The 26,058-nt window shown below is 39.3% G+C and overlaps 1 protein-coding gene across 5 annotated transcripts in view; it reads right to left on the reverse strand.

Annotated features, from left to right (window-relative positions):
• Window positions 1-272: 272 nt before the first annotated feature.
• Window positions 273-26,058, reverse strand: part of LOC144599632 (ephrin type-A receptor 3-like) — a 319,324-nt gene continuing 293,538 nt past the window's right edge. For all 5 annotated transcript variants that reach the window (XM_078410760.1, XM_078410761.1, XM_078410759.1 and 2 more), the window contains 6 exons: window positions 15,670-15,731; window positions 10,764-10,973; window positions 9,958-10,107; window positions 7,231-7,424; window positions 6,929-7,084; window positions 273-5,845 (listed from right to left, as the gene is read on the reverse strand). In XM_078410760.1, the coding sequence (XP_078266886.1) occupies window positions 5,731-5,845; window positions 6,929-7,084; window positions 7,231-7,424; window positions 9,958-10,107; window positions 10,764-10,973; window positions 15,670-15,731 (887 nt within the window). In that variant the 3' untranslated portion in view covers window positions 273-5,730. The remainder of the gene's footprint in view (window positions 5,846-6,928; window positions 7,085-7,230; window positions 7,425-9,957; window positions 10,108-10,763; window positions 10,974-15,669; window positions 15,732-26,058) is intronic.

A 26,058-nucleotide genomic window follows, 5' to 3' on the forward strand; every position in this document is an offset into this window, starting at 1 on the left:
ATTGATTGGAAGATCCAGTCACCATCTTTGGGCATCCAGAATTCCAGTGGAATCCAGACTGAAATGTGGTCAGGATGGGTGAATGAAATTCTGTGCAATCATGGTAAATGGAATAGCCGCCTCCTAATCTTGGAGGGTGTTCAGGAAACGGACAGTGGGTTAGACGATTAATGTTCATTCGACTGAGCAAATTGTTTAGTCATGGGCAACAGGCTCGCTTTCATCCATTCGCCAACAGCAGGCACAATAAGCAGGAGACAGAAGTCTTGTAGGTGGAAAAAAATGAAAAATATTTGCATATTTATTACAGCGACGTAAAAATTAAATCCAAGCTGATGCACCACCAGCGAACTCCTCGGAGCATTATGGAGGAACAATGACCACTAGATACAGCAAACTGGGAACACAGCTCACAAATTAAGAAGCATAAATTAATACATACATTGCAAAAAGGCCACAGTCTCGTATCTCTCACACGCAATCTGAGACCAGGTTCATCAGTGTTTTAGGGCTGTACCAATGCTCTGAGGTGGTGAGACAAAGAACAACTGGTAACATGAAACACATTTAAAAACAACCATCAAAACAGTCTTGACCTAAAATCCCTCGTTGCTCAGGAGGTTAAAGCTCTATTTTGGAGAGCTGTTGGATTACAAAGATTTTTTTTTGCTAAACTGACAAGACCCGGCACAAGGGGCTGAAAGGCCAATTGCTTCAATTTCTTATTAGAAAAAAACATTAACCACTTTGGAAGCACTGACTCCGGGCAAATTCATGAATGCTTGCTAACCTTCAGTTCCATAGTGTGTGGCCCAGAAAATTAATGCTAGTGAGACCAACCATGGAAGGAGTCACAGTCAAACTGTGATACAGAGTGGGAATCTGGCTTTTTATTTCCGCACATCTGTTTAGCAGGTCACCTAATTGAGCTATCTTGTTGCTCAGGGTCATCCTTGTTGGTGGTTCAATAACTGATAAAAACATCTGCGATGGGAAGACACTATCATTTTAATGCCATTTTTCCCTCGTACGCATTTGACTTTTGTGCAGGACTTGTCTGGTGCCTTATGTGACCAAGCATTCCACAGTGCTTATCAATCATGAAGCACTCTTTGTATAATTTTCAATGTTATCTGAGCTTGTGATCACTGCTGGACCTTGCTCATTAAGCCTGATTCAATGTTATTTTATCCAGTTATATTCAACCTCCAATTACAATTATTTGATTTGGCACAGCCCTAAGTATCTTCAACATACCTTTATCACGCAGGAGAGTTGCTACCCTACACCTAACGCAAATGTTCAATCATTCTGCATATACTGATGGAACTGGTTCAGTTTTTAGTCATTTTAAAAATTCACAATTATAAACATTCTATACTTGGGTCAGTCACGCTGTACATTTTATACAATATGGTACAATATTTGTCTCTTGTTCTGCTGTTGCCATGGCGCCATTACAAAATGGCGGGGGGGGCTTCATTTTAAAAGCCGATAAGTTGTTCCTAAAATTCCAGAAAGTAAATTGACAAGCAAATGTTGAAGCCTGAAACAAGTATAGTTATGCTGAAGAATCTTTCACTGTCCACTTTAAAAAAAAGAAACCCCAAGTTTTTAAACTTGTAAAATTTAGGTGAACACACAGTGAGATCAGCCACTCCTGATTAAATTGAACAAACTTGTTTCCTTCTGAAATTATTTGCTACATATCTCAGCATTGTCCTCTCTCTTTTGTGATTTCCCCACCCATTTATCCTGCAATCAATGCCTGTCTTGCTGTCTGCTTCTCTGTAGATTGTGCATGCTACTCAGATTGATTTGATGTAATGCCCTTTCAGCTCTCTACTGATGCAAAGAATAGTATAATTTGAGTGTGCAGCCACTCAAAGTTACACATGGGTAAGAGATGAGAATCAAAATATGCCTCATGACAACTTAGTTTCACAATTGCTGCAAAAATATAACTGCACAAGCATTTCATTTGATTGCTGACTGTATAATTTGGGGATCCCAGCCTTGTAATACTCTTGGTAGTTGGTGATCTTAAACAAATAACCTTGTATAACTACATTTTCTTCCCTTCATTACCACTGTTAAATTTGAGGGACAGTGTCATCTCAGACTGTAATTTAAAATGGCCGCCACAATTCTAATTGGTGCTTAGTACAAAAAAATGACCAACTTGTTATACTCAATTCACTGAATGTCTTTTAAGGTGAAAATTCAAAGTTTTTCAAAAATTCCTGAATTGCTCATTGTCCTTTTCGTACCCATTAGCTGTCCACAAATATTTGCACTTTAAAATATGGTGGAAAAGAGGATCTAGCCCCACAGTTTAAACTCCTTTCCCTAAACATTGCGTGGAATAAGAACAATCAGAAATGAGCATTATATTATCAACTGTACTTAACAAAAGACAGAGCTTCTTGATGCCATTTCATTATGTCCTTATGTGCTATTGGTTGGCTTGGATAACCGATACCACCTAATGTAATATTTATATGGGGAAGGTTTTCCTGATTGCTTTAGGTGTTAATTCATGTCTCCTCTGTTAACACGCAGACTTGCAAAGGTAAGTACAAAGATATTTGCCCTTTCTGACCATTAACCATCATAATTATTCCAGAGAAATAAATATTGCCACAAATAATATAGTAATCATTCATTGATATGGACCAAAGACAAAAAAAAGTTTGACAAACTCAGCAAGTTGGTCAGCACCCTTGGAAAGAGCAACGGCACCTGCTTCAGCCTAAAGAACGCACTCTACCTGAAATATCACCCTTCCAGACTTCAGTCTGAAGAAGGGTCCCGACCTGAAACGTCACTTATCCATGTTCTCCAAGGATGCTGCCTGACCCGCTGAGTTACTCCAGCACTTTGTGGCTTTTAAAAAATATAAACCAGCATCTACAGTTGCTGGTTTCTTCACGTTCTGCATTTCTCGGTTTCCTTAGTTCTTATCTTTCCAATGATTCCTTATCTCTCCTTTCCTCAGCTGCCTTTTTCTTAATGTAGTGGGCATCAAAAGAAACCTTGTGTAGGGCAAGGGCGGAAAACATATGGAGAAGAGAGATCTCGATCTGTACAAATACATGGAAAGGCAAGACTATGCAGCAATGAGACCAAGAGAAAGAAAAAGTTATTTGCTGCTCAGCCTCTATCTTGATACAGTATTTAGTAGAATGAGAGCTAATGGTTGTTAAAAATACATGGCTGTAGCTTTATTTTCAAAATGACATTGTGGCTAAAATGAATGCAGGCTGACAAAATTCTATCTTTTGGTGTTCATTCTCGCTGATATTCCCTTTTGAAATAATCAGGTGCCTCGATGTATATTACAAGGAATGTGGAGCTGAGACTGCTACCAAAGTCTATGTCCCTTGCCTCCCCTCTTTATGTACTTGTTCAACACTAACTCTGAATGCCGGTAACATGAAAGAAAATAAAATAATATACTGCAGCTAAACTTGAGGACAGTCTAAATGTGTGGAATGCAGTGTGGACCTACACAATATGGCTGCAGTGTGCACCATCTTAGGAAATGTACCACAGCTACTCACCCAGACTCTTCCAACAGCACCTTCCAAAAACCTTTACTACCAAGAACATGTGCCTCTCGTGCATTAAAGCATCACTAACTGCAGGTTCCCCTTTCAAGCTGTGTGCCATCTTGACTTGGAACTAATATTGCCATTCCTCTTTTAGCTGGGTCTAAATCCTGGAACTCCTTGTCTGACAGTATTTTGGGAGCTCCTTCATCAGAAGGTTTTTAGCAGTTAAAGAAGGTGGTAAAGCAGAATATCAACATGGGCAACTGAGGATGGGAAATACAGTTCTTGCCTGACGGCATTCTAAGAAAATTAATGAATTTGTTTGGTAGGACTATGATAGGGAGACTAAGATGTTTCCGCACATAGCACATAATCATAGCTTTAAAGACAAAGGTGATGCAGCAGTAGAGCTGCTGCCTTACAGCGCCAGAGACCCGGGATCGATCCTGACTACAGGTGCTTGTCTGTACGAGGTTTGTACATTCTTCCCATGACCTGTGTGGGTTTGCCCCAGGAGCTCTGGTTTCCTCCCACATACCAAAGATGTACAGATTTGTAGGTTAATTGCCTTGGTAAAATTGTAAATTGTCTGTTGAGTGTGTAGGATATTGTTAATGTGTGAGAATCTCTGGTCGACGTGGGCTCAGTAGGCTGAAAGGCCTGTTTCCACACTGTATCTAGGGTTGCCAACTGTCCCGTATTAGTTGGGACATCCCGTATATTGAGCTAAATTGGTTTATCCTGTACGGGACCGCCCATGTTCCACATTAGGCCCAGGGGGCATTGTCGGCCTAGAGGCCCGGACGCCGCCTAACGGAGGCTGCGCAGCAACCCGCCTCCCGGCCTGGGCGGCCGCCATTGGTGGAACAGGAGCACATGGCCGCTGGCTGGGTGAGGTCACCTTGTCCCTTATTTGGGAGTGAGATAGTTGGTACACCTAGCTGTATCTCTAAACTAAACTAAATCAAACAATTTGAAGTCTCATGTTCCAATCAAATGTCATTGCTGCAATTGACAGCAAAATAAGTTGATTTCTTTCTGGACAAATCACTTAGTGACATACATTCAAAGTTCAAATCCAAAGTTATTAAACTATTCTTTTAGTTTCTTCAACACCTGTACATCAACAGATCCTGACTCGAGCTTGCAATATTTCATGGCTCTCCCTTCTCAGCCACTTCATGTTCCAGTCTATTCAGCTCAGATTAGTGAGAAGGACCTCCAATTTCTTGAATCTGGAATCCAAACTCTATTTTATAATTTGAGTTTGGAACTTGGTTTCATTGTGTGTTCATCGTGAAAGATGGGTGTTCCTCCTTAGTAACTAGTGGTTAACAATGCACTCTTTCCACCTGGCTCAGTTAATTAAAGCTGTTTATTTCATGAGATTTGGGCATATTCAACCAAACATAAATATGCCTTTTTAAAATCTGTGCTTGGAATTATCATAGCGATAATTCTCAGTTAATTCGACCGTATCGTTTCCTACTCCATTCACTTGTACTTATCTTCAATATGACAATATTAAGATATCATCTTAATTTAGAAAACAAAGCCCTGAATAAGTCCAAATTTTGATCTGCTTTAGCATGGGCATCTGATTCTATGTCTTCTGTTCATTTAGTTGGCCCATGGGGATTCTTTTAAGCTTTGTTCAAGGCTGGAACTCCATCTTACTCCCAACTCTGTGCATGGCAGAGCAAGTCAAGGAAAGACTTGTTAGATCAGCAGCTCCTGGGCTAATAAAGCTGCCCTCAAACCAGTAATGCTCTTTTTTTTTAACACAGTAACCACAGTGATTCAGATTTTTTAAAACAAAGAACATGATGGCTATTGTAAAGCATCATCTGTAGAGCAAAGAAAATCTATGTTTAGGAAGCTACCATTTTTCTCTGTAATGAATCAAACGGTGACTTTTCAACACGTTCTTATCTTATTTGCAAAGTTTGAATGAGATGTGCCGATAATTACTTTGCCGCAAGGATTGCTGATTGCATGCTGTATGAATGCTGGGTGTGTGTGTTTGAAGAAAGGCTGCTCTCTCTTCACTAGTGATTAAAGAAGCTGTTATTCGGAGGAAGGAAGCAGAGCATTCAGTAGCTTTCTTTTTTTCTCCTCCTCTCTCACTCTCTCTCTCCTCAGAGTCCAACCATGCTGCTTTGCTGCAGTGAATTTGTTATACGTGAATGTGTGTTCCATGTATCTGGTTGGCCATGGTGAAAAGGTTCTGAATGCTCCAGAGGATCCGCTTCTGATGCCCAACTAACGTCACCCCGATTCTGCAGAGGTCACTAGAAATTGGAAGGAGAGAGGTCGATCAGAGCAACAAATTAAAACAACGAGCCAGATTACACATTTTACATGTTTATTCCACAGATGCTTTATTTCTATCAGAGGGACACTAATCTTTACAATTAGCTGTGAATTTAGAATATAGACAATATTTTAACAGTGAAAAGCAAAGATAAGTAATAAAAGTATATTTTTAAAATGATGCATCTTTCACTGTACTAACAATATTAAAATGCATTTTGTTTTGTAGATCGTCTCAATAGCCAAACCTAAATTGAAAACCCATGGACAAAGAGACCTGGATTTGAGGAGACTTCTGAAGGTGAGAAACAAAACTGCAATGCGTAGGGTAGGTGACACTGGACCAAAAGAGGACACAATGTGTGTCTTGGCAAAGCTGGCATTGTTGGGGAATTGGGTGCACCACACTGGATTCATTGGAGCTAAGATGTTAGATTGGAGAAGCTGGGTTGTTCTACTTAGTGCAAAGAAGATAATGTGGAGACTTGACGGAGGTGTTCAAGATGACTGTTTTGAATCGTGGTGCTCCCATGAACAAATAGGTCCAGGAATGAAAGATAGGGAATGGATGTACTGGGTAAGAGCTGTAAAGGGAGGATGCAACCAAAAAAAAACTTTCCTTTGATTTGGGAGTCGGGATATAAAGTTTTTTTTTGGTTGCCTGTAAATTGGTAGAAACTGAGTCAGAAGGCTTCAGAAGGAATCTGCATAGGCACTTGAGAGAGAATAATTGGCAGAATTTTGGTGAAAGGGGAATGGGAGAGAATGGGACTGTTTCATCTGGAGTAGGTAGAAACAAGATGGGACAAAAGGTCATCTGTACTTGTGTTATGCCAATTTTAAGATTTAAACTAATACAGAGATATTATCTGTGGTTTCTACTTTAGGAAGAGGGTGTCAATTTGCTGGCTGACTGAATTACCGGGAATGAGTTATAAAAATATTCATATGGGTGACAAAGTCCATTTTAAAAGGCAGTTATGTTTTTAATAACACTTAAATGAAAGATTCAGGATCCTGGAAAAGGGAATCCATTCCCTCAGCATTACCGCTTACAGTACCTGCTGTTTATATACACAACAGTGTCCAGTGTGCCATAACCAGCTGATGAGAAATTATCTTTGTATTGTCCCATTTTGATACCATCCAGCCATTCATCTACTGTTGTGATGGTGGAAGTGTCCGGGGTGCACGGATCCTGCAATATACTGCCTGACCTGTGCATGCACAAAAAAAAAAGAAGAACATTTGAAACTTCTTTCCTTGCAGCTCATTATTTGTTTCTTTTCAATCGTCACTGTTTGTCCTTTTACCGTTGGAAAAATTAAACTTCTATTTCAATGTTAAGTGTGATAAATCTTACCAAGCTACATCGTTGGCTAACGTTCTGAGACAGCTGGGGTTTCGTATCAGCTTGTCGACGATGTTCACAATCTGGCCAAACTTTGGTCTATCTCCGCGTGCTTTCTGCCAGCAATCTAACATCAACTGGTGAAGCACAGCAGGACAATCCATGGGTGCCGGCAAGCGGTATCCTTCATCAATTGCTTTAATCACCTGCGGAGAACGCAAGAGGTTTACCCTGAAGTTCGCTTTGTACAGTTACTGATCCTTGCAAGCCCAAAGGAACTAAATCAGTTTTCAAACATTTGTGGATAACAAATTAAATGGAAGATATTTGAATCAATATTCAGTAGTGCAGCGTAGCGGTAGAGTTACTGCCTTACAGTGCCAGCGGCCCGGATTCGATCCTGACTATGGTGATGTGTCTGTACGGAGTTTGTACGTTCTCCTTGTGAGCGCGTGGGTTTTCTCCAGGTGCTCCGGTTTCCTCTCACATTCCAAACCCGTATGGGTTTGTAAGTTAATTGGCTTCAGTAAGTTGTAAAATGGTCCCTGATGTGTAGGACAGTGTTGGTGTACAGGGTGATTGCTGGTTGATGTGGGCTCGTGCCGGAGGACCTGTTTCTGCACTGCATCTCTCAAGTCTAATATGGTGCACAATATAACAAACTATTGTATAAAGATTTGAAATTCATAATTTAATACGAAAATACTTCTGTACTGAAAATACTTCACTTCTGTAATTCATCAGTTGCACTTAGATCACAATACATGAAGTGAGAATTAAAATGATTCTGAACCTGGCATTCAACGGCCTCTGAGATTTTGAATGAAATACCCCAATAATTTTAGCAACAATAAGAACCAATTATTTGCACTAATTTAGAAGCCTAGTTTTTAGGAAAGATTGACTCAGTCTATAGAAAAGATTTTGTTTGGGGGAAATAACCTTTTAGTTTTGTTTATGGTTTATTGTCACGTGTACTGATGTACAGTGAAAAGCTAGGCACAAAATGCTGGAGTAACTCAGCGGGACAGGCAACATCTCTGGAGAAATGGAGAGAAGGAATGGGTGATATTCCGGGTCGAGACCCTTCTTCAGATGAAGGGTCTCAACCCGAAACGTCATTCATTCCTTTTCTCCACAGTTGCTGTCTGTCCCACTGAGTTACTCCAGCATTTTGTGTCGATCTTTGGTGTAAACTAGCATCTGCAGTTCCTTCCTACCGTGAAAAGCTTTTGCTGCCAATAGTGGAAATTATGAGACGTTCAAATATTTAGAAATTGAGATGGTCCTGAGAAGAGATCTGCTGGCTTTAGCACTCTACCTCTCTGAGGACTCACTGACATCACTGCATGGCCAAGATGACCATTCAAGGTATACATTCAACCAGAGATGCAAGGATCTGCAGATGCTGGTTCTCCAGAAATCAGTCTGGGCTCTCCCTCATCATCCTTTTGGGAAGGTTTATAATAGTCATAGAGTGATAGTGTGGAAACAAGCTTCTCGGCCCAACTTGCCTACACCAGCCAACATGTCCCAGCTACACTGGTCCCACCTGCCTGCGTTTGGTCCATATCCCTCCAAACCTATCCCATCCATGTACCTGTCCAAATGTTTCTTAAATTTTGCAATAGTACCTGCCTCAACGACCTCCCCTGGCAGCTCGTTCCATACACCCACCACCCTTTATGTGAAAAAAGTCTCATTTAATTTCTTCATCTATGTAATTTAAGTTGCATTTTGACTACACATGATTGTTAATCTCAATGTATCCATTTTAGTATAACTATCACCCACTTTCAATGTAATCCATTGCTGCATATTGCATTACTTAACACAACTATTGAAGGGGGACAAATTTGTATTAGGAATTTGGCAAGACATTTCCTTTTGGAAGCTTTGTCTATTTTGGGCCAACCGGATGAGTTTAAATGGTATATTCTTCATCCGTCGTTTGTAACATACTATAGAGAACTCTGCTGAGGTTTTATATTCCATCTAGTGGGCTGCATTTAGTTTACTCTGAGTAGGGATAGGTGCTGCAGAGATAGAGGCTGCAAAGAGTTTTCGCTTAACCTGGACTATCATGCGAACATGGGTCCTCACCTCCATCAAAGACATCTACATAAAATGCTCCCCAGGATGGCTATCGAGGATCCCCACCTTTCTCGTTGCCACTATCAAGCAGGAGATACAGAAGCCTGAGTACCTACACTGGGTTTGGGAACAGCTGCTTTCCTACAAATATCAGGTTCTTTAATCAACCTGCACAATCCTAATCCTACCTCAACAATGCAACAATTTGGGTCAACTTTTGCATACCCTAGACTTGTTTTCTAATTGTTTGTCTTTCACTAATATCTTGTTTTATCTGAACTGTCTTTTTTCTTTTAACTGATGTAGAATTTATGGGTAATTTGTGTTGTTTATGTGCTGCAAGCAAGATTCTCACCGTACCTGTGCATTTCACAAACTTGACATATTACATTCACTCTGACAGTGAATGGGATTAGCTAAATCAATGGGAATTTGCAATCCAGCATCATCGAATTAAAGGTCACCATAAATGGTGATGGACTAGAGAAAGATCTATACGATTAAGCAGCAAATTGGCAGGGCAGAATTGTATAATGGAGACTCTTGTTAACAGTGTTATCCAGAATGTCACAAGGTTAAGTAAACAATTTAGGTCATCGTGTATTTAAATAGTACCATACAAAAACATGTGATTTTGCTACTTACATCCTGATTGGACATTTCCCAATACGGCCGCTCTCCGTATGACATAACTTCCCACATGACAATCCCATAACTCCACACATCGCTGGCTGAGGTGAACTTGCGATAGGCAATGGCCTCTGGAGCTGTCCATCGGATGGGGATCTTTCCTCCCTGAAGAAAGCAATGACAGTTACAGATGTAGAGCACTGATTTATATGAAGCAGAAATGCCAAAGGTGGATTCCTGCCTTTTGGCCATCTGCTGAGATTTGATAATATCGGATCTTTTGAATGAATATAGACTGATTTAAAAAAAATAAAAAATTAGGCCATTCACTGCCAATGAGTCTGGGAACACCTCTTTTTTTTTAAGCGAAACTATTTGTTCCAAGTTCATCCTGGAATGCAAAGATAACCCTAGGCTGTTTAGTAGCAACCCATCCTTGAATCCACCTAGCCTAGTTTCTTTCCACCTTTGCTCTGAGGACAAGTGCAGGGGACTTATGGACCTCTTCAACAATGGGACGTCATTAGACTGGGACTTTACTTTGATTTTGTTGGTCTCAATGAAAAGAGATGCAAGTTGGAACAGAGGCAGCAAAGCTTTCGATTTCCTTGAGTTGATGCAAGGTAAGAAGATTTTGGAATGAGGAGGATAGAGTTAAAGGGCAAGTACTCCAGCAGCAGATGAGAAGTGCTTTAGCAGCAGATGACTTGAAATGATGGGACAGGAAGTTAGGTTTCTAGTAATGGGTTGAATATGTGACATTTGAAGTGCCAGAGATTGAGGTTGCCAGAGATCAAGTGTTGCTTGATCTGTTCACTCACCCTGGTTGTATAGGCTGCTTCTGGGTCATCCTCCAGCACTCGTGATAAACCAAAATCGGACACCTTGCAGACAAAGTTGCTGTTCACTAGTATGTTTCTGGCTGCCAGGTCCCGGTGTATATAATTCATATCTGAAAGATATTTCATCCCGGAGGCAATTCCTCTGAGCATTCCAACCAGCTGAATGACTGTGTATTGTCCATCATGCTTCTGCATACAAGCATAAAACATTAAATCAAATGTGCCATTCTTTATATTGGACGCCAAGCTATTAGAAAGGAATGGAGCTATACACAACACTGAATAGAATCAAATATACTTCGGGTGTGTATAATAAATGGCTTGTCTTGTAAACCACAGTGGTTCTCTCAGCTTGGTTCAAAGCCTGTTTCAATTGCAACTTGAGAGAATTAATACATCATTTGTAGCAGGCCTATGAAGATGAATTGATTGGAAATGTCCATCAAATCCATAAAGCTATACTCGTAGGGAGGGTACAAAGGCTTCTTCAATAATACACTTCAAAATCAGTTGGGGACAAAAATCTAATTTATGGTAGAATATCTGAACTCTGAATTGTTTTAGTTTGAAGGGGTAACCACTTGGGGAAAATGAAAATGAAGAAGTGAAATGAGATACAGCTTGGATATTCAGTTGGTTAAGAATAGGTCTGGGAGACATATTGTGCCACTGCAGGTGCCTTAAACCAGATGCCATGTTGCAATTTTCTGTAAGTGCCTTGGTCACCACAACCACTCTTATGGACTGCTGGTGCATACTCAATCTCTGTATTTTATCCTTGCCAGGCAAGGCAGTGGGCCCCTGATAAAGATCACACAATTGTATCCATAAAGTTCCTTCCTCCCCCACGCCCACAGCATGTCTTTCTGATTTAACGATGGGTGATACATTCCATGGGTCTCCCCATTTCATGTGGCTGGCAGGTGCTCCTTGGCACTTCTACTCAAAGACCCCATAATAAGGTGCCCAACTTGTAAAACAATTGCCTGACATACGTAGCATTAATAGTTTTCTAAACTGATTTTCTTCTCATTAAAAATGTTCCTAAAGCACTAAATACCCCAACTATAAAAGATCAAAGATGTCTGCACTAAGGAGTGAAAATGAAATGGATTTTACCATTTCAGTTCAATGGTGCACAATATGGTCATCTAAAATTAGTTATTATTCATGATTGCCTTTGGAATGTGCAAGCTGTGGGTCAGCAGCTTCTAACTGGACAAGTAGCAGAGGCAGTTATAACTCGTGCTTGCCAATGCATTCAATATAGATTGAGGCTGCCATCTGATCAGAAAATCAGTATAAAAATAATTTTCAACATAATTACGTTAGTGGTTAATAATTCCATATATTTTGCCGACAAACGAAGGTGTCGACTTGAACCAATTTTTAAACACCACATTTCCATTAATCTTTTAAATGTGTGAAATTATCAAATATGGTGGACTGTTGAGAATTTCTATCTCACACCCAACTGATGTTTACAATTTATAGGAGTAGAATTAGGCCATTCGGCCCATCGAGTCTAATCCGCCATTCAATCATGGCTGATCCGTGCCTTCTAATCCCATTTTTCTGCCTTCTCCCCATAACCCTTGACGCTGGTTCTAATTAAGAATTTGTCTATCTCTGCCCTAAAAATACCCACTGGCCTCCACAGGCCAGTGAGTGAAACTTGGTGGGGGCAAGATACCCAACTTAGCAATGAAGATATTTGGTTCAGGCACAGTTATGCCTTTTCCCATTGAATCCCAGCCCATCTCCCCAAATGCATTAACTGAGTCTATTTCAAACTGTAGTAGTTTGATTAACAGAAACCTGTCTCACGGCAATATCATTATTTATCTTGGCTTTGGATGTCACCAGAGAAGTGAGAGGTCAAGTGTGTGGAAAAGACAAATGCAGCCACAATATGGGTCTAGCAGCATGAAAATACATACATTACTTTCAAGTGATAATATTGAATTACTGAAGAACCATTGATCAATTTTCATTCATGAATAAATTACAAAATCTATAATCATTACTCAGCTGGTTATGTTAAGTTCTGCATATGAAATAGAACTGAATTATACTGATTAAATTTCAAAAGCACATTATCTTGAGTTATTTAAGATTATTATTGGAACCAAGTTTTATTATTCAAATTGCATGCTGTCCTTTACATGTTAAATTAGTCCAGCTCGTCCCCTATGTGTCTGTTCAGCCAGGAGAACGTACCGATCTTCATGTGGCCACATCTGTAACTCCAGTCAGAACAGCAGTCTACCAACTGTGACAAATAATCCCAACCACAGTAAAACGCTGATAATCTGCCACCCGTGGGCTATTGCCGATCTGGTGGATTGTCTACATTATTTAATGTTATTCCTAGTGATGTTACAACCCACTTTCATTTCACTATTTTACATGTTCCGTAATGGCACAATAATTTCTTCAGTGAACCCAATGAGTTTAATGGGAATGGTAACGGATGTCTGGTGAATTTAAAGGGAGCAGGAAAGGGAACAAGCTGAAACACTCCGGTTCCCCATTCTGGCTACGCACCTGGTTGCATTCTTGACCCAGACCAATGGTTTGGTCCAATACCTGGATTATACTCTGAACCCCTACTTTACACTCCAGGTTAAGAATGGATCGACTGGGCTTATATTCACTGGAATTTAGGATGAGAGGGGATCTTATAAGAAACATATAACATTCTTAAGGGATTGGACAGGATAGATGCAGGAAAAATGTTCCCCGTGTTGGGGGAGTCCAAAACCAGGGATCATAATTTAAGAATAAGGACTGAGATGAGGAAAAACATTTTCAGCCAGAGAGTTGTGAATCTCTGGAATTCTCTGCCATAGAAGGTAGTGGGGGCCAATTCACTGGATGTATTCAAGAGAGAGTTAGATATAGCTCTGAGGGCTAACGGAATCAAGGGATATGGCAAGAAAGCAGGAACAGGGTACTGATTCTGGATGATTAGCCATGGTCATATTGAATGTCAGTGCTGACTTGAAGAGCCGAATGGCCTACTCCTGCACCTATTTTCTATGTTAATGAGTGAGTTGGGTGTTGAACAGGGAACAGATGTTTCAGGGACAGTTTCTTCCCAGCTGTTCTCAGGCAACGGAACCATCCCACAATCAACTAGAAAGCAGTCCTGAGCTACTATCTATTTCATTGAAGACCCTCGGACTATCTTTGATCAAACTTTACTGGACTTTACCTTGCACTAAAAGTTATTCACATTGTTCCATTTATCATGTATCTGTACACTCTGGATGGCACGATTGTCTTTCCGCTGACTGTTTAGCACGCAACAAAAGCTTTTCACTGTGCCTTGGTACGTGTGACAATAAACTCAAACTGTCAGGATTTTTGGTCATTTGGATACCAAATCACTGGAGTTCAATGCTACACTTGAAATCGTGAAGACCTGTCCTTCTCCAGCCGGCGGGGGGCGAGGATGTGTCCAATACTACCTCTCATTTTATCACGCTCGACCTCATCCCAAATCTCATCCCACACCAACTGTAATATTGGTATTAGCCCTGGGATTCACTTGTGTTTTAACTGGGTTGGATAATTCCAAGAAAGTAATGGAGTTATAACGTAATAATTAATCTGATATTTATTTTGGGTGGTAAATGGCACACAAAAAGCTTTTTACTGTACCTAACACACATTCAAACAATAGAAGGTTGACAGTGAAGTGACACCTTGATCTGAGATGAACTTTGAATTTCACTAGGAAAAACTTAAAGGCTTTGCCCGTGATTTCTGGGGCTTAAATCTCACATCTGTCCTCCTGTAACCAGTTTATACTCACAAGTAGAAATAAAGATCCATACACTGGTTGTTGCAGATTATTTAATTAATTGCTACAGGATCTGTCTAAATATTTAATCACAAAGAACTTCACTTGAATTTTAAACAATGCATGTCTTTATGTGAAAGGAGTTGGTAAATAATGTGAAGCAGGAAACCAGATGGAAAATAGGGAAGGGAGAAGAATGATTGCAAAGGAAATGCAGATTATTTATAGGCAGAGGTCTTCTATGTTTTAAGCTTGGCAAGATATGGTGGATTGTTGGAATCCTAAGCTAATTGTGTACCCAAAGGGCACCTAGCAGAGTTGAAGCATCCTTCTACCTCTTCTCAACATCGAAACTGAGCAGACTTTCCCTGTACAGTGTAACACTTCAACTAATCTACAGTAAAACCAAACTATATTCTGCACTCTGTATCTTCCCCTTTGGACTCTTTATACTTGTGTTTGGCTTGATTGTATTTGTTTGGTATTATCTGATTTTATTGGATAGCATGCAAAAGAAAGCTTTTGACTGTATGTGACAATGATCAATCTAAACCTAAAACTATGTACAACAGAGTTAGCTAACGATGCAAAAATTATCATGCAGCAAAAAAAGAATTGTACATGGGGCAAGAAAAAGATTCCATTAATCTTCCCAATTTCACACCTGATAGTAATAGGGAAAGCAAGTCTTAATGGTTTATGTTTATTCAGCCTCCCCCCCCCCCCCCCCCCCCCCCACCCTCCACCCCCCACCCACCACCAACCTCTACTTTCAGTCTGAAGGGTTCTGAGCCGAAACGCTACCTATTATTTTTCTCAGCCTGACCTGCTGAGTTACACCAGCATTTTGTGTCTATCCTCATAATGGAGCATAAGAGCATTCAGGAAAAGAATGAGGGCAAAATGTATGAATTATTCAAACATCCTCCTTGATTTGTAAATTAAACAGGTCTGGTTGTAACAATTCGCCTTCATTTTGTTTTAATTACTTAGGCAAAGTCTAGCTTCTCCTTTGGATGAATCATTATCACTTCAATAATAACAAGTGTCATAGTACTCATTTCGAGCAGACCCTACCCTCAGAAATGAGTCGAGAGATCCATTCTCCATGTACTCGGTTATTATCATTACAGGTTTGCCTGGAGGAAGGAGAAAACAGCAGTGAATATAAAGCAGTACAAAATGAGAATTTGGGCACTTTTTTTGTTGTCAGTGAAGCCGCATAATCACATTCAATGTTCTGAAGACGCACCAGATTGCATGCGGAATGAATGAATTTAAGCAGGGAATTATCAAGAGATGAGGCTGCACCATTGGTGTCGCATAATCCTGAAGCCAATATATATTATATGTGAAAGTTGGCAAGTTGGGAGTGCAAGGTAATTTTTCTCAGATCCTGGCACATTCAGTCTTTAAATCCCCATCTACTTCTGCTTTGAAACGCAAATAAAACATTGCTGCATTCGTAACTATAGTCCCAAGGCACGAGGCTATGGTGTATCATTAAAATCATTTCTGCATTTGAAATTACAGCCTGCTTCTAAATCCAATGGTGAAGATCTTCTGCTATTGCATTCCTACCTATTAGACTTCACTAACCTTACTTCAGGCTCCAATGATATTGAATATTCAAAATGTATTGATACTCAACTTAGAGCGTTAAATATTTCAATTGAAAGCATCCTTGATGTGCACTAGGCAGTGCCTGAATGCTGCAGCAATACAAGCTATTAAACATCTACTTATTCATTTAGTATACGTGGAGTCGAGGGGTTGTCATAAAGTTGCTTGAGCAACGTCCATCACCAGGAAAAGGACAGGGTAACAAATTAAGTGGAGATGAGTTGCTAATGGAGGACATAGCTTTAACTTGGACGCAAGGACGTAGTAAAAGAGCCATCAGTGCAGGGTTAAGACACAGCAACTGCCCCACCGCCGATCAAAGGTAGGAACTGCCCAACAACAATGGTGTTTGGTGGAGTTGGTTTTGTTGGTACTATCCAAATTTCATATCATATTACATTATTCTTTTCAGATTTGTAATATTATTTGCACTGAGGCAAGTAAAATTCTGAAACAAATTACTTTCTGAAAAGGTTTTCTGAAAAGGTTTTCTTAATTTGTCTGCTATGTAATTTGGGGAAAAATAAATGGGATAAGGTAGGAAAAGCGAGTTTGGTTTGTCCAGACTCAGTAGGCCGAATGGCCTGTTTCTGTGCTGTATCTCTGACTATGGAAGAAACGCAGAATTTTCAGAAGTTTAAGTTTCTGATTCGGATTAGTTTGTTGCCATTTAGACATCGATGCAATGACATTCCTTGTTCTTGAGAAGCTCAGAAAGTGGGCAGTACACATGGTAATGATAAATACAACAACAAATACATTTTCTTTCTGGAACTTTGATCACCACGCATTTACTGTTTCAAGAACCAATTTTTGGATTCAAATAGGTAATTTTGGGCAAATGTTTGTGGAATAATATTGACCTGCATTGTAAGGTATTTGTTATGTTACTGGTGGTATCTAATTTCGTATCATTATTTAAAAACAACCTTCTATAAATTGAAAGCAAAATAGTGCAGATGTTGGAAATCTAAAATTAAAAAAGAAATGCTTGAAAAATTCAGCAAGTCGGGCAGCATCTGTGGAAAGAGAAATGAAGTTAATGTTCACATTAATTACCTTTCACCACTATAACTTGAATATTGTTGATGCTTTGAAATGAATGGTATGCTGTGGTATCTTTTACTATGAGTTTTCGACATAGGGCAGATCTAATGATATAATAATTGTGGGATGATTTGGGTAGAAGTATCATGCCTGGTACTACATATATCTGTTCCAATTTGCAATATATATCATTCAACCATTGACCTCTGTTACAACTACTTGGATTTATCTGTAAGCTATAACTGTGTCTTGTGCTAATTGGCAGCAGATTTTCAATGAACTTGTATCTTGATTATGGTTAGTTATCGTCTTTTAAATCAAAAGTGAAAACTGTGCACTTTGCAAAGAGATGGAGTGGGAAAAAAACCTGCCCTGATCAAAATGGTTCTCATTCACAGGTTGCCCCAAAGTGCTGCACAACCAACAAAAAACAAAGTTTGGCTATTGTATTTACTTACCCTCTGACAATCTGTGGCCAATAATAACTCAGAAAACAGATAAAATGTGCGGTAATCTGTTTTAGTAACGATCGTTGTGCAAAAATTGCAAATAACTTGACCACCATTCCCACCCCGCTCGAACTTCAAATATTATTTATAATCCAATGAACGGGTAGATGAGACTTTGTTTCAATGCACTGAAGTGATGGGGGTGGGGAGGGGGAGGGGTGGGGGGGTGGATAAACCTAGGTTAAGTTTAGTTTTGAGGTTGGTGTGTTTCAACTGAAGACACAAGGGACTATAGATGCTGGTTTACAAAAATAAACAGTGCTGGAGTAGCACAGCTGAGTTACTCCAGCATTTATCTGTATTTTTTTTGTTTCAATTGAACCCTGGTGGACAAAGGGAATGGGATTGATCCATTTGGAGCAGCATCATTCCACATTGCCTGTTGCAGTTATTTTCTCCTGTCTCAGTCTGTAAAGAATTGATTACATATTGGACAGCAGTCAAATCAAATTGTCTAAAAAAAAAAAAGAGCTTTCTCTTGAAGGCACAGTTTCAGGCAACTAAAGAAATGGACATAGTGGGCAGAAAATCACTAATAAGCAATAGTATAAATAAATGTCATAAGCCCAGTCAAATTCATGTTATACCTACACTTGTTTATCACTGTACAATTAGATGACATTCTCATACACCGCCTCCAAGTTATCAGTTAAAGTGCAATATAGAGATTTTGAATAACTCGATTTAATGCGATTGTTTTAGATTATGATAGAAAGACAAAAAGCGCTTCAAAAGTGATTTTGTTTCGATCAATATTTCCATACTTGATACTTTTTGAGAAATACTTGCTTTAAGAATGAAAAAAGAATGAGTACACTGGCTAAATATTTCTAATTTAACATGGCCAAAATTAGGTTCATATATAAGCAGGAAAACCAAAATATCTACTGTGCAAATCTTCTTTAAAACATCAGAAAATGCATAGATTTGTGTCTCTCCACTACCCTGTACATAAACTTTGAACAGCAAGAGATCGTTCCCCTTGCCTTCTGTGCAAAGGAAGGGACCTTTTAAAGGATAGTCACCTCAGAATGCCAGGAAGATTGATTAGTTTGTCCTCCTCAAAGTAATGCAAAGGAAATATTATACTGGACAGACTTGAGTGCATTATCATTGAATTTGCACTAAGATGGACAACTTGGGCAATTGTCAGGCCACCATGTAAACTGCACTTGTCAAACAGAAAAACACAAATATGGGTACATTTTACTTCAAGTTCTTACTATGTTTGTCTTTCCCCGTCAGCTGCTATTTAGAAGCACTAACATAATCATGGCAAAGGTGGTACAACATTTATTTTAAAACGTTTGAGACAGTGAGGCACAGTATTTTTTCTTTCACATTGCATACATTTTTTTAAATGTGATTATTTGAATAAATCCTAGTTGGTTTAATAAGGGGTTTAAAATACCACTTGGAGTGCACCTTAAGGAGCTCAGAAAATATTCTGGTTTGTTCGAGTGGGAGCTATCAGCGACAGATTTGATCTTGCTGGTTAACTGAAGGAGTTGATGTTTTAATTGGATTTACAAAACTATTTTACTATTAGTTCATCTCACAATTCTACTTATCCTCTGGCGATGGCTGCAGGTGAATTGTTAAGACTATCTTGCCAATTCAGAGCCATTTATTTTTGCCTTTTAAATATTAGTCATCTGCGTCGTATCGAAACAAAAGCAGACTTAATTCTGCATTCATTCTGTGCCGATGTCTAACTGAGACAACAGTATGCAACTTGGCTTCCTTTCCTGTCGTCTACCACATGCTTTCTATTCATTACGATATGCACTAATCAAAGCTTTCAATAAATGTCAGCAGGTAATTAGACTTGGCAATCTACTGAGAATTCTTATGTCCATAAAATCATGAATGTTAATGAGCACTTGTCTAAGTTATTTGCGAGCGTGTAGAAGATGGGCTTGATGGATTGGACCAATCTAAGGAGCTTGCCGTGAAGGAAGGCCCAGATGAGAACCATTACCTCATTTCAATATGTCAGCTGCTATGCAAAGGCCACAGAGCACCTGCGCTTGCAAATTTTTAAAGTACCCTGACTAGTTCACACTGAGCGTACACATTGTCAACAAATCGACCATAATTGGAAGGAAACTATAAAAAAAACTTCAATCCTCTTCAGGCATCTTTTTATCTGCTGCAGGATGGAGTGAAATGGCTGATTTATCTCCTCCACATTCTGTCCTTGGACAGCCAACCCTCACTTTCCTCATTTTGCATTCGTGAAGTGTGGAAAGAACATAAAATAAATACATCAAGGTTTCCGAAAGACTGTATATATTTATGGGGTCGTTGAAGAGCCCAGTACCTTCTTACTAACAGGGCATCAGGAAAAGGCATTGCTTCAAGAAGCCATCTCAAGGTCAGAGGATGTTGCACTAAAATCAATAATCGAGCGAACCTGGGATGGATTTTTTTTAGACTCCTCGGGGGCAATGCCATAAGTGAGATCTTTATTTGTTCGAAGGATTTTTAAGCTCCCTCCATTGATGTACTTGTGTGATTGGATCCATCATTTCTCCAATACATGCAGTTCGAACAAGTCTTCCTACTGCAAATGTGTACATGTAAACATGTTCATGACCCTTCCACTCTGAAGAAGGGTTTTGAGCTGAAATGTCACCCATTCCTTTTCACCAGAGATGCTTTCTGACCCACTGAGTTACTCCAGCTTTTTGTGTCTATCTACATGTAAAAAGCATCCTGTCATTTACAAAGGCACATCTGATTTGTTGCAAATGATTCTGAGCACTATTATAGCCCGGACTATATATCGAAGCATGAACAATAAAATAACTGGTGCAAGCAGGGATTTTCAATCATGTTTAGTTTGGTTTAGTGCTGCAGTATAAAAACGAGCCCATCGGCCCACCTTGCCCATGCCAGCCATTGATTGCCTGTTTATACTAGTTCTATGTTATCCCATTGTCTCATCCACTCCTTATCGAACTCAGCACAGCAAGTTCCTAGCTCTTTACCATGGGCATGGACATTAGTAGTTGAATATGATGCCAGTTTACTTTTATTTGTTCTTTGGATGCAATGGGAATCGAGGAATTCTGAGGATTGAGCAGGAAAGTAGAGTTTGTTGAACAGTGGGTGAAGCCATTTAGCCTGCTACTCATTATGACTTTATCATTTTATATAATTTTGTGTAATTTCATTTAGCGAATGTCTTCTATTTAATCAGGTTTTCTGTGGATATTGTAATGTTAGTTCTGCTTGAATCTTATGCTAACATTTTATTTTTGCCTTATGTGAATTTCACATGGTCTGAGTCTCACTGACAAAATATTAGTGACAGATCCTTAAAATGACATAAACAATTTGATTTACATGGTTGTTTCTCTTTAAATTATTTCCTCCCTTCCTCTCTTTTAGTTGGCCTATAAATCAAGGAAAAGGGAATCAATGTCTCTCAAGGCTCTGATACTTCTCTTGGGTCATTTTGTGAGGACGTGCATTGCAGTTTAGTTTAGTTGACACAGGCCCCTTAGCCCACCGGGTCCACACAGGCAATCGATACTGCCTTTTCACACTAGTTCTGTTATCCCACTTTCCTATCCACACCCTGCACATCAGGGCCAATTAACTTACAAACCTGCACGTCCTTGGGATGTGGGAGGAAACGGGAGCGCACGGAGTAAACCCACGTGTTTTCAACTAACTCCACACAGACAGCACCCGAGGATCCAACTTGTGTCTCTGGCGCTCTGAGGTTGCAGCTCTGCCAGCTGTGCCATCTTGTACAGAGTTAATGTAGATTACACTGGAATACTTCACTCCCTTTGCCACCACAGCCGGGACATGGTTATCCCCAGCAAGTATCTTTGTAAAACAGTGAAGTGAAACACAATATGCTGGAGTAACTCAGCGGGAACAGGCAGCATCTCTGGAGAGAAGGAATGAGACTGAAGAAGGGTCTTGACTCAAAACATCACCCATTCCTTCTCTCCAGAGATGCTGCCTGTCCCGCTGAGTTACTCCAGCATTTTGTGTCTACCTTCAATTTAAACCAGTATCTGCAGTTCTTTCCTACACAGTGAAGTGAAACATTTGTACATGTCCACCCCACAGTAGATGGTGTGTACACCGGCACTCCTCCAAAAGTGCCAAATAAGAATTTCCCCAGGGTTTTTGACTATAAAAAGCACTTAGACCATTTCATCCCAAGGTCACGAGAGGCAGCAAGGTTTATGGCCCCAATTGTAGAGAATTCTGGCATCCCGGAGTCAGAAATATTTTAAATGCTGGCCACAAATAAAACAATGCAGGTTTATTATCAGACTGAAAAGACATTTTAAGTCTTTCTTCCGTATCAGTGAATGTTGTATACTGTATCGGGCAGATTAATAGTGAAATCCATTATCCTAAGATTATTATTGTTCTAAGAATGAAAACAGAATCCAATTTTAAGGTAATAAATAATATTACCAATTATCTAATGCTTCAACAAAAATATATAAATCAGCCCTGCCGTCATCATTAAAATGAAAGATAGTAAATGCTGATAGAGTACCTCCCCTAATGCCCTACCAGATATTGTATTTTAAATCTTAATGTCCCGCTGTCTATGCTTAATAATAAATACCAAATGAATAGTGACATGACGAGGGTAAATAACACTTTTATCTTCCAGAGCACTGGATTAACCCTTTCACTGGCAATAGTCTGCTCATTCCTGGACATTACGAACTAGGGTGAAAATGTGCATAGTCTCTCTAATTTATTCTAGTTCGTAATGATGATTTCAAATAATTGATCAAACCACCAAGGGAAATATTCTTTTAATGCAGTGTTTTTTTTCACAATTTGCATTGCACTGAGAGGATGGTGGAAGTGTGTGTTGATAATTTTTAAATAGGAATTGGATTTTAAAAAGAATTGGTAGCACTACAGGAAAAAAATCCTTTTAAAAGATTGACACGGACATGAAAAGTTGAACTTTTTTTTTTAATGAGCTGATTTGATTTTCTACTCTGAATTTTTGTTATAATACAGCTGAGATTTTTTTTTTAAACCCCACACAATAACAATATCTGAAATGGAAAGATTTTTTTAACACTTTGGGTGTGGTTCTTCATTGGAAAAAAATTGATGGAAGGTTGCACTGAAACATTGCTCACATCTGAAAGTGACAGTGAGAATAGTGACAGTATTCCCTTCCATTGTATGTGTTGGGTTAAGATAATTTGACCATTTCCACACCACAATGATCATTCTTGACATTGTTTTACAAACCTAATAAATCTGAGGCGGAAATGAGTCAAGATCTTTTCTGCGCCAAGATCATTACTGATTCGTCTTAATAAGGACGGGAAGGACAACAGGTGCAAGAATGTAAGTTCAATGTTACAGCTCAATTTACAAGAAATTGTTGTCAGACTATCGTCCAGTAAATGCAGACTGTCAGGCATGATGGATTGCTCTCATTTCTTGAATCACAGGGCAATAATGCTGGGTTTGTGTCAGCAACCAGGATGGTCAATGTGCATAAAGTGAGGCAAAAAGACTCTGAGTTCTAGGCTTGCATCACGTTGGGTATACTGCATATCACGCAAGTGAATGAACAGTACTCAGGAAGGAACGTTCCATTTCTTATAGAGACAGGAACCCAATCTCCAGCTTCCCCAATAAATTAAATATCCATTAGCCTCATGTCCAGCTCCTTTGCAAAGCTGGAGAAGATTGAAAGGTTCGATGCTTGAGGTTACGTTCCGTGACATCGTTATCACGGTGATTGATGAAACAGCCGATCAAATTTATGCACGCTTGAGGCTTGGCTGCTACCGTCAAAATGAATGGAGCTCTAAGTGGGGAGCTGTTAGATTGATCTGGCATCTTGGAGATGGTGTAAGGACGGGCAATCATTGCAAGCTCATTCTAAAGGAGGCTGTTGGCGAATCAGTCTCTACCAGCGACCCTGTGTGACGCGAATAACTCCCAGCTTGATGGTTGCTGTGCTCTTGGCTTGCTGGAGATTCAGTTGAATTTCTCATCAGTCACCATAAAATGCACCAATGAACAGCAGAAACAGAATTTCCTGCCTGTGTTCATATCCCTACAGCAGAGGTGATTCATTCAAACAGCTGATAGATTAGACGACACTGCAATGCTAATATAACTTTATGGTATGGATTTAACATTTCAAAGTGACTTAATCCACTGATTAAATTATGCTAACTGTGCATTTTTCATTATAATTTACATACTTCTGCATGGTCTTAAATTACATTTTGCGTTTCACCGGCAATGAAGTACTTCTTGATATGTAATCACCATTGTAATGTAACAAACTCATTTGTGGACATTAATTTCCCACAGACAGCAATGTTATGGTTATGTTGATTGGGGATAAAAAATAATTACCAATGAATAATTGAGCAATCATTTAGAGGGTAATTTCTAATGTTTTAATCACTGGTGGGGAGTCTGGCCCATGGCTATTTATAAAGAAAACTTGTGTTCCATGTATCTTCATATAGTTTGAAGAACGGTCCCAACCCAAAACGTCACCCATCCATGTTTTTCAGAGGTGCAGCCTGACCTGCTGAGCCACTCCAGCACTTTGTTTCCTTTCTTCATAGCAAAGCTTTTATTCATGAGAATTACATTCATCCCTCAACCATCAATGTTATTTGTTTGCTTGCATATTATGACAAAGAGAACAAGGCCTTTTGACCCATCGAGTCCATGCCAGCTCTCGACCGAGCAATCCTATGTCCCATATTTCCTCCTATTCCAGAGATGCTGCCTGACCTGCTGAGTTACTCCAGCACTTTGCATCTTTTTTTTGAGGGAGAGCACCATCTGATATGGTGTTATTGGTGACAATGGTCACAGACTGCTGAGTACAAATATCAATTGTAGCAAACATAGTACAAAGTCCCAAACAAAAAGCTCTAAGCAAATATAGTACCAAGTTGCTTTAAAAAAAGCACAGGATAACATTGGCGAGCGAAACTAAGTTTTCTTCTGTGTATCCGTTTTCTACATTGTAAGACTGTGGCTATGTCACAGGGTTTTATAGTAAACAGACACTACAGAATAGCAATATTTTAAAACAGAGGATTAACTTCTGTAAAAAAACTATATTAATTAGCTTCAGATTTCTAATACGTTTATGCACCTTTTAATACATATATTTCTGTTCTAGAAATGGGTTGAATTTTCTTAAATGGAATTGTTCAGAGACTGCAAACGTGTGTTAAAACCAGTGATATTATTTTATTTTCTCTCATCTGTTTTACTTTTAACTCGAAAAAGACATGGAATTTCTGTTCCATTACAGCAGCATGGCTGCCAATTTTGTCTCGCCAAGTAGCTTTTATTGATTATGTAGTTTTTTAAAAATGGTATCAGCAGGATATTGCTGACTATAGACAGGGGCATCACAACCGAGCCTCGTCCAGTTCTTACCCAATGTTGGTCAGAGATGAAGGAATCAATATGACTGAAGATATTTATTCACAAAATGCTGAGTAACTCAGCAGGTTAGGCAGCATCTCAGGAGAGAAGGAATGGGTGACGTTTCGGGTCGAGACCCTTCTTCAGACTGTATGAATAATCTATATGATTAATTCAATCAATAATTCAATCTATATGACTGGGTGATTTCCACCCCTGAACTAAAATGCTCAGAAAAAAACAGCTCTTTGCCGACTGAAGATCAGTTGGTTCAACAGATTGGAGGTTATAAATATGATCTTTGCAAGTCAGAGACTCACTGAGTAAACTCAGTGGGATATGATTATGTCACATTAAATAAACGGTTGATTCACATCAAAGATTGAACAAATGTTATTTCTATTCAGGAAACAAACAGCAATATAGACCTGAAAATTGATGTTAACATAATTTAGCTTTGCTGATTAGATTGGATTAGGACTTGAACATGCTCTTAAAAGTTCTATGTTGGTCCTTTTTTTAACAGTAATAAGCTATCCTTCCAATTTATATTGAAAATAAACTACATCTCTATTCTGGATGAATGCTGCCACTGGGTAGTTAGATAGAACAGGCCAACGTCATCTATGTTGGTGAAAGTTTCCTTGCTGAGAATATCTAGCTTGGAAACTACTGACTAACGTTACCTAAACACTGCTCCTCCTTTCAGAGGGGTGGAGTGGAATACTAGCTGAAACTAAGAACACCTATAGAGGAACCTTTACTCTGTCACTTGACACTGCAGCATCATAAAATTGCAAACCTCAAGTAGCTTCTCAGATGACACATTTAATAGACTCCTATTACAATGGAATATTTAATATAT

Source organism: Rhinoraja longicauda, chromosome 13 (assembly GCF_053455715.1).
Source record: "Rhinoraja longicauda isolate Sanriku21f chromosome 13, sRhiLon1.1, whole genome shotgun sequence".
Lineage (NCBI taxonomy): Eukaryota > Metazoa > Chordata > Chondrichthyes > Rajiformes > Arhynchobatidae > Rhinoraja > Rhinoraja longicauda.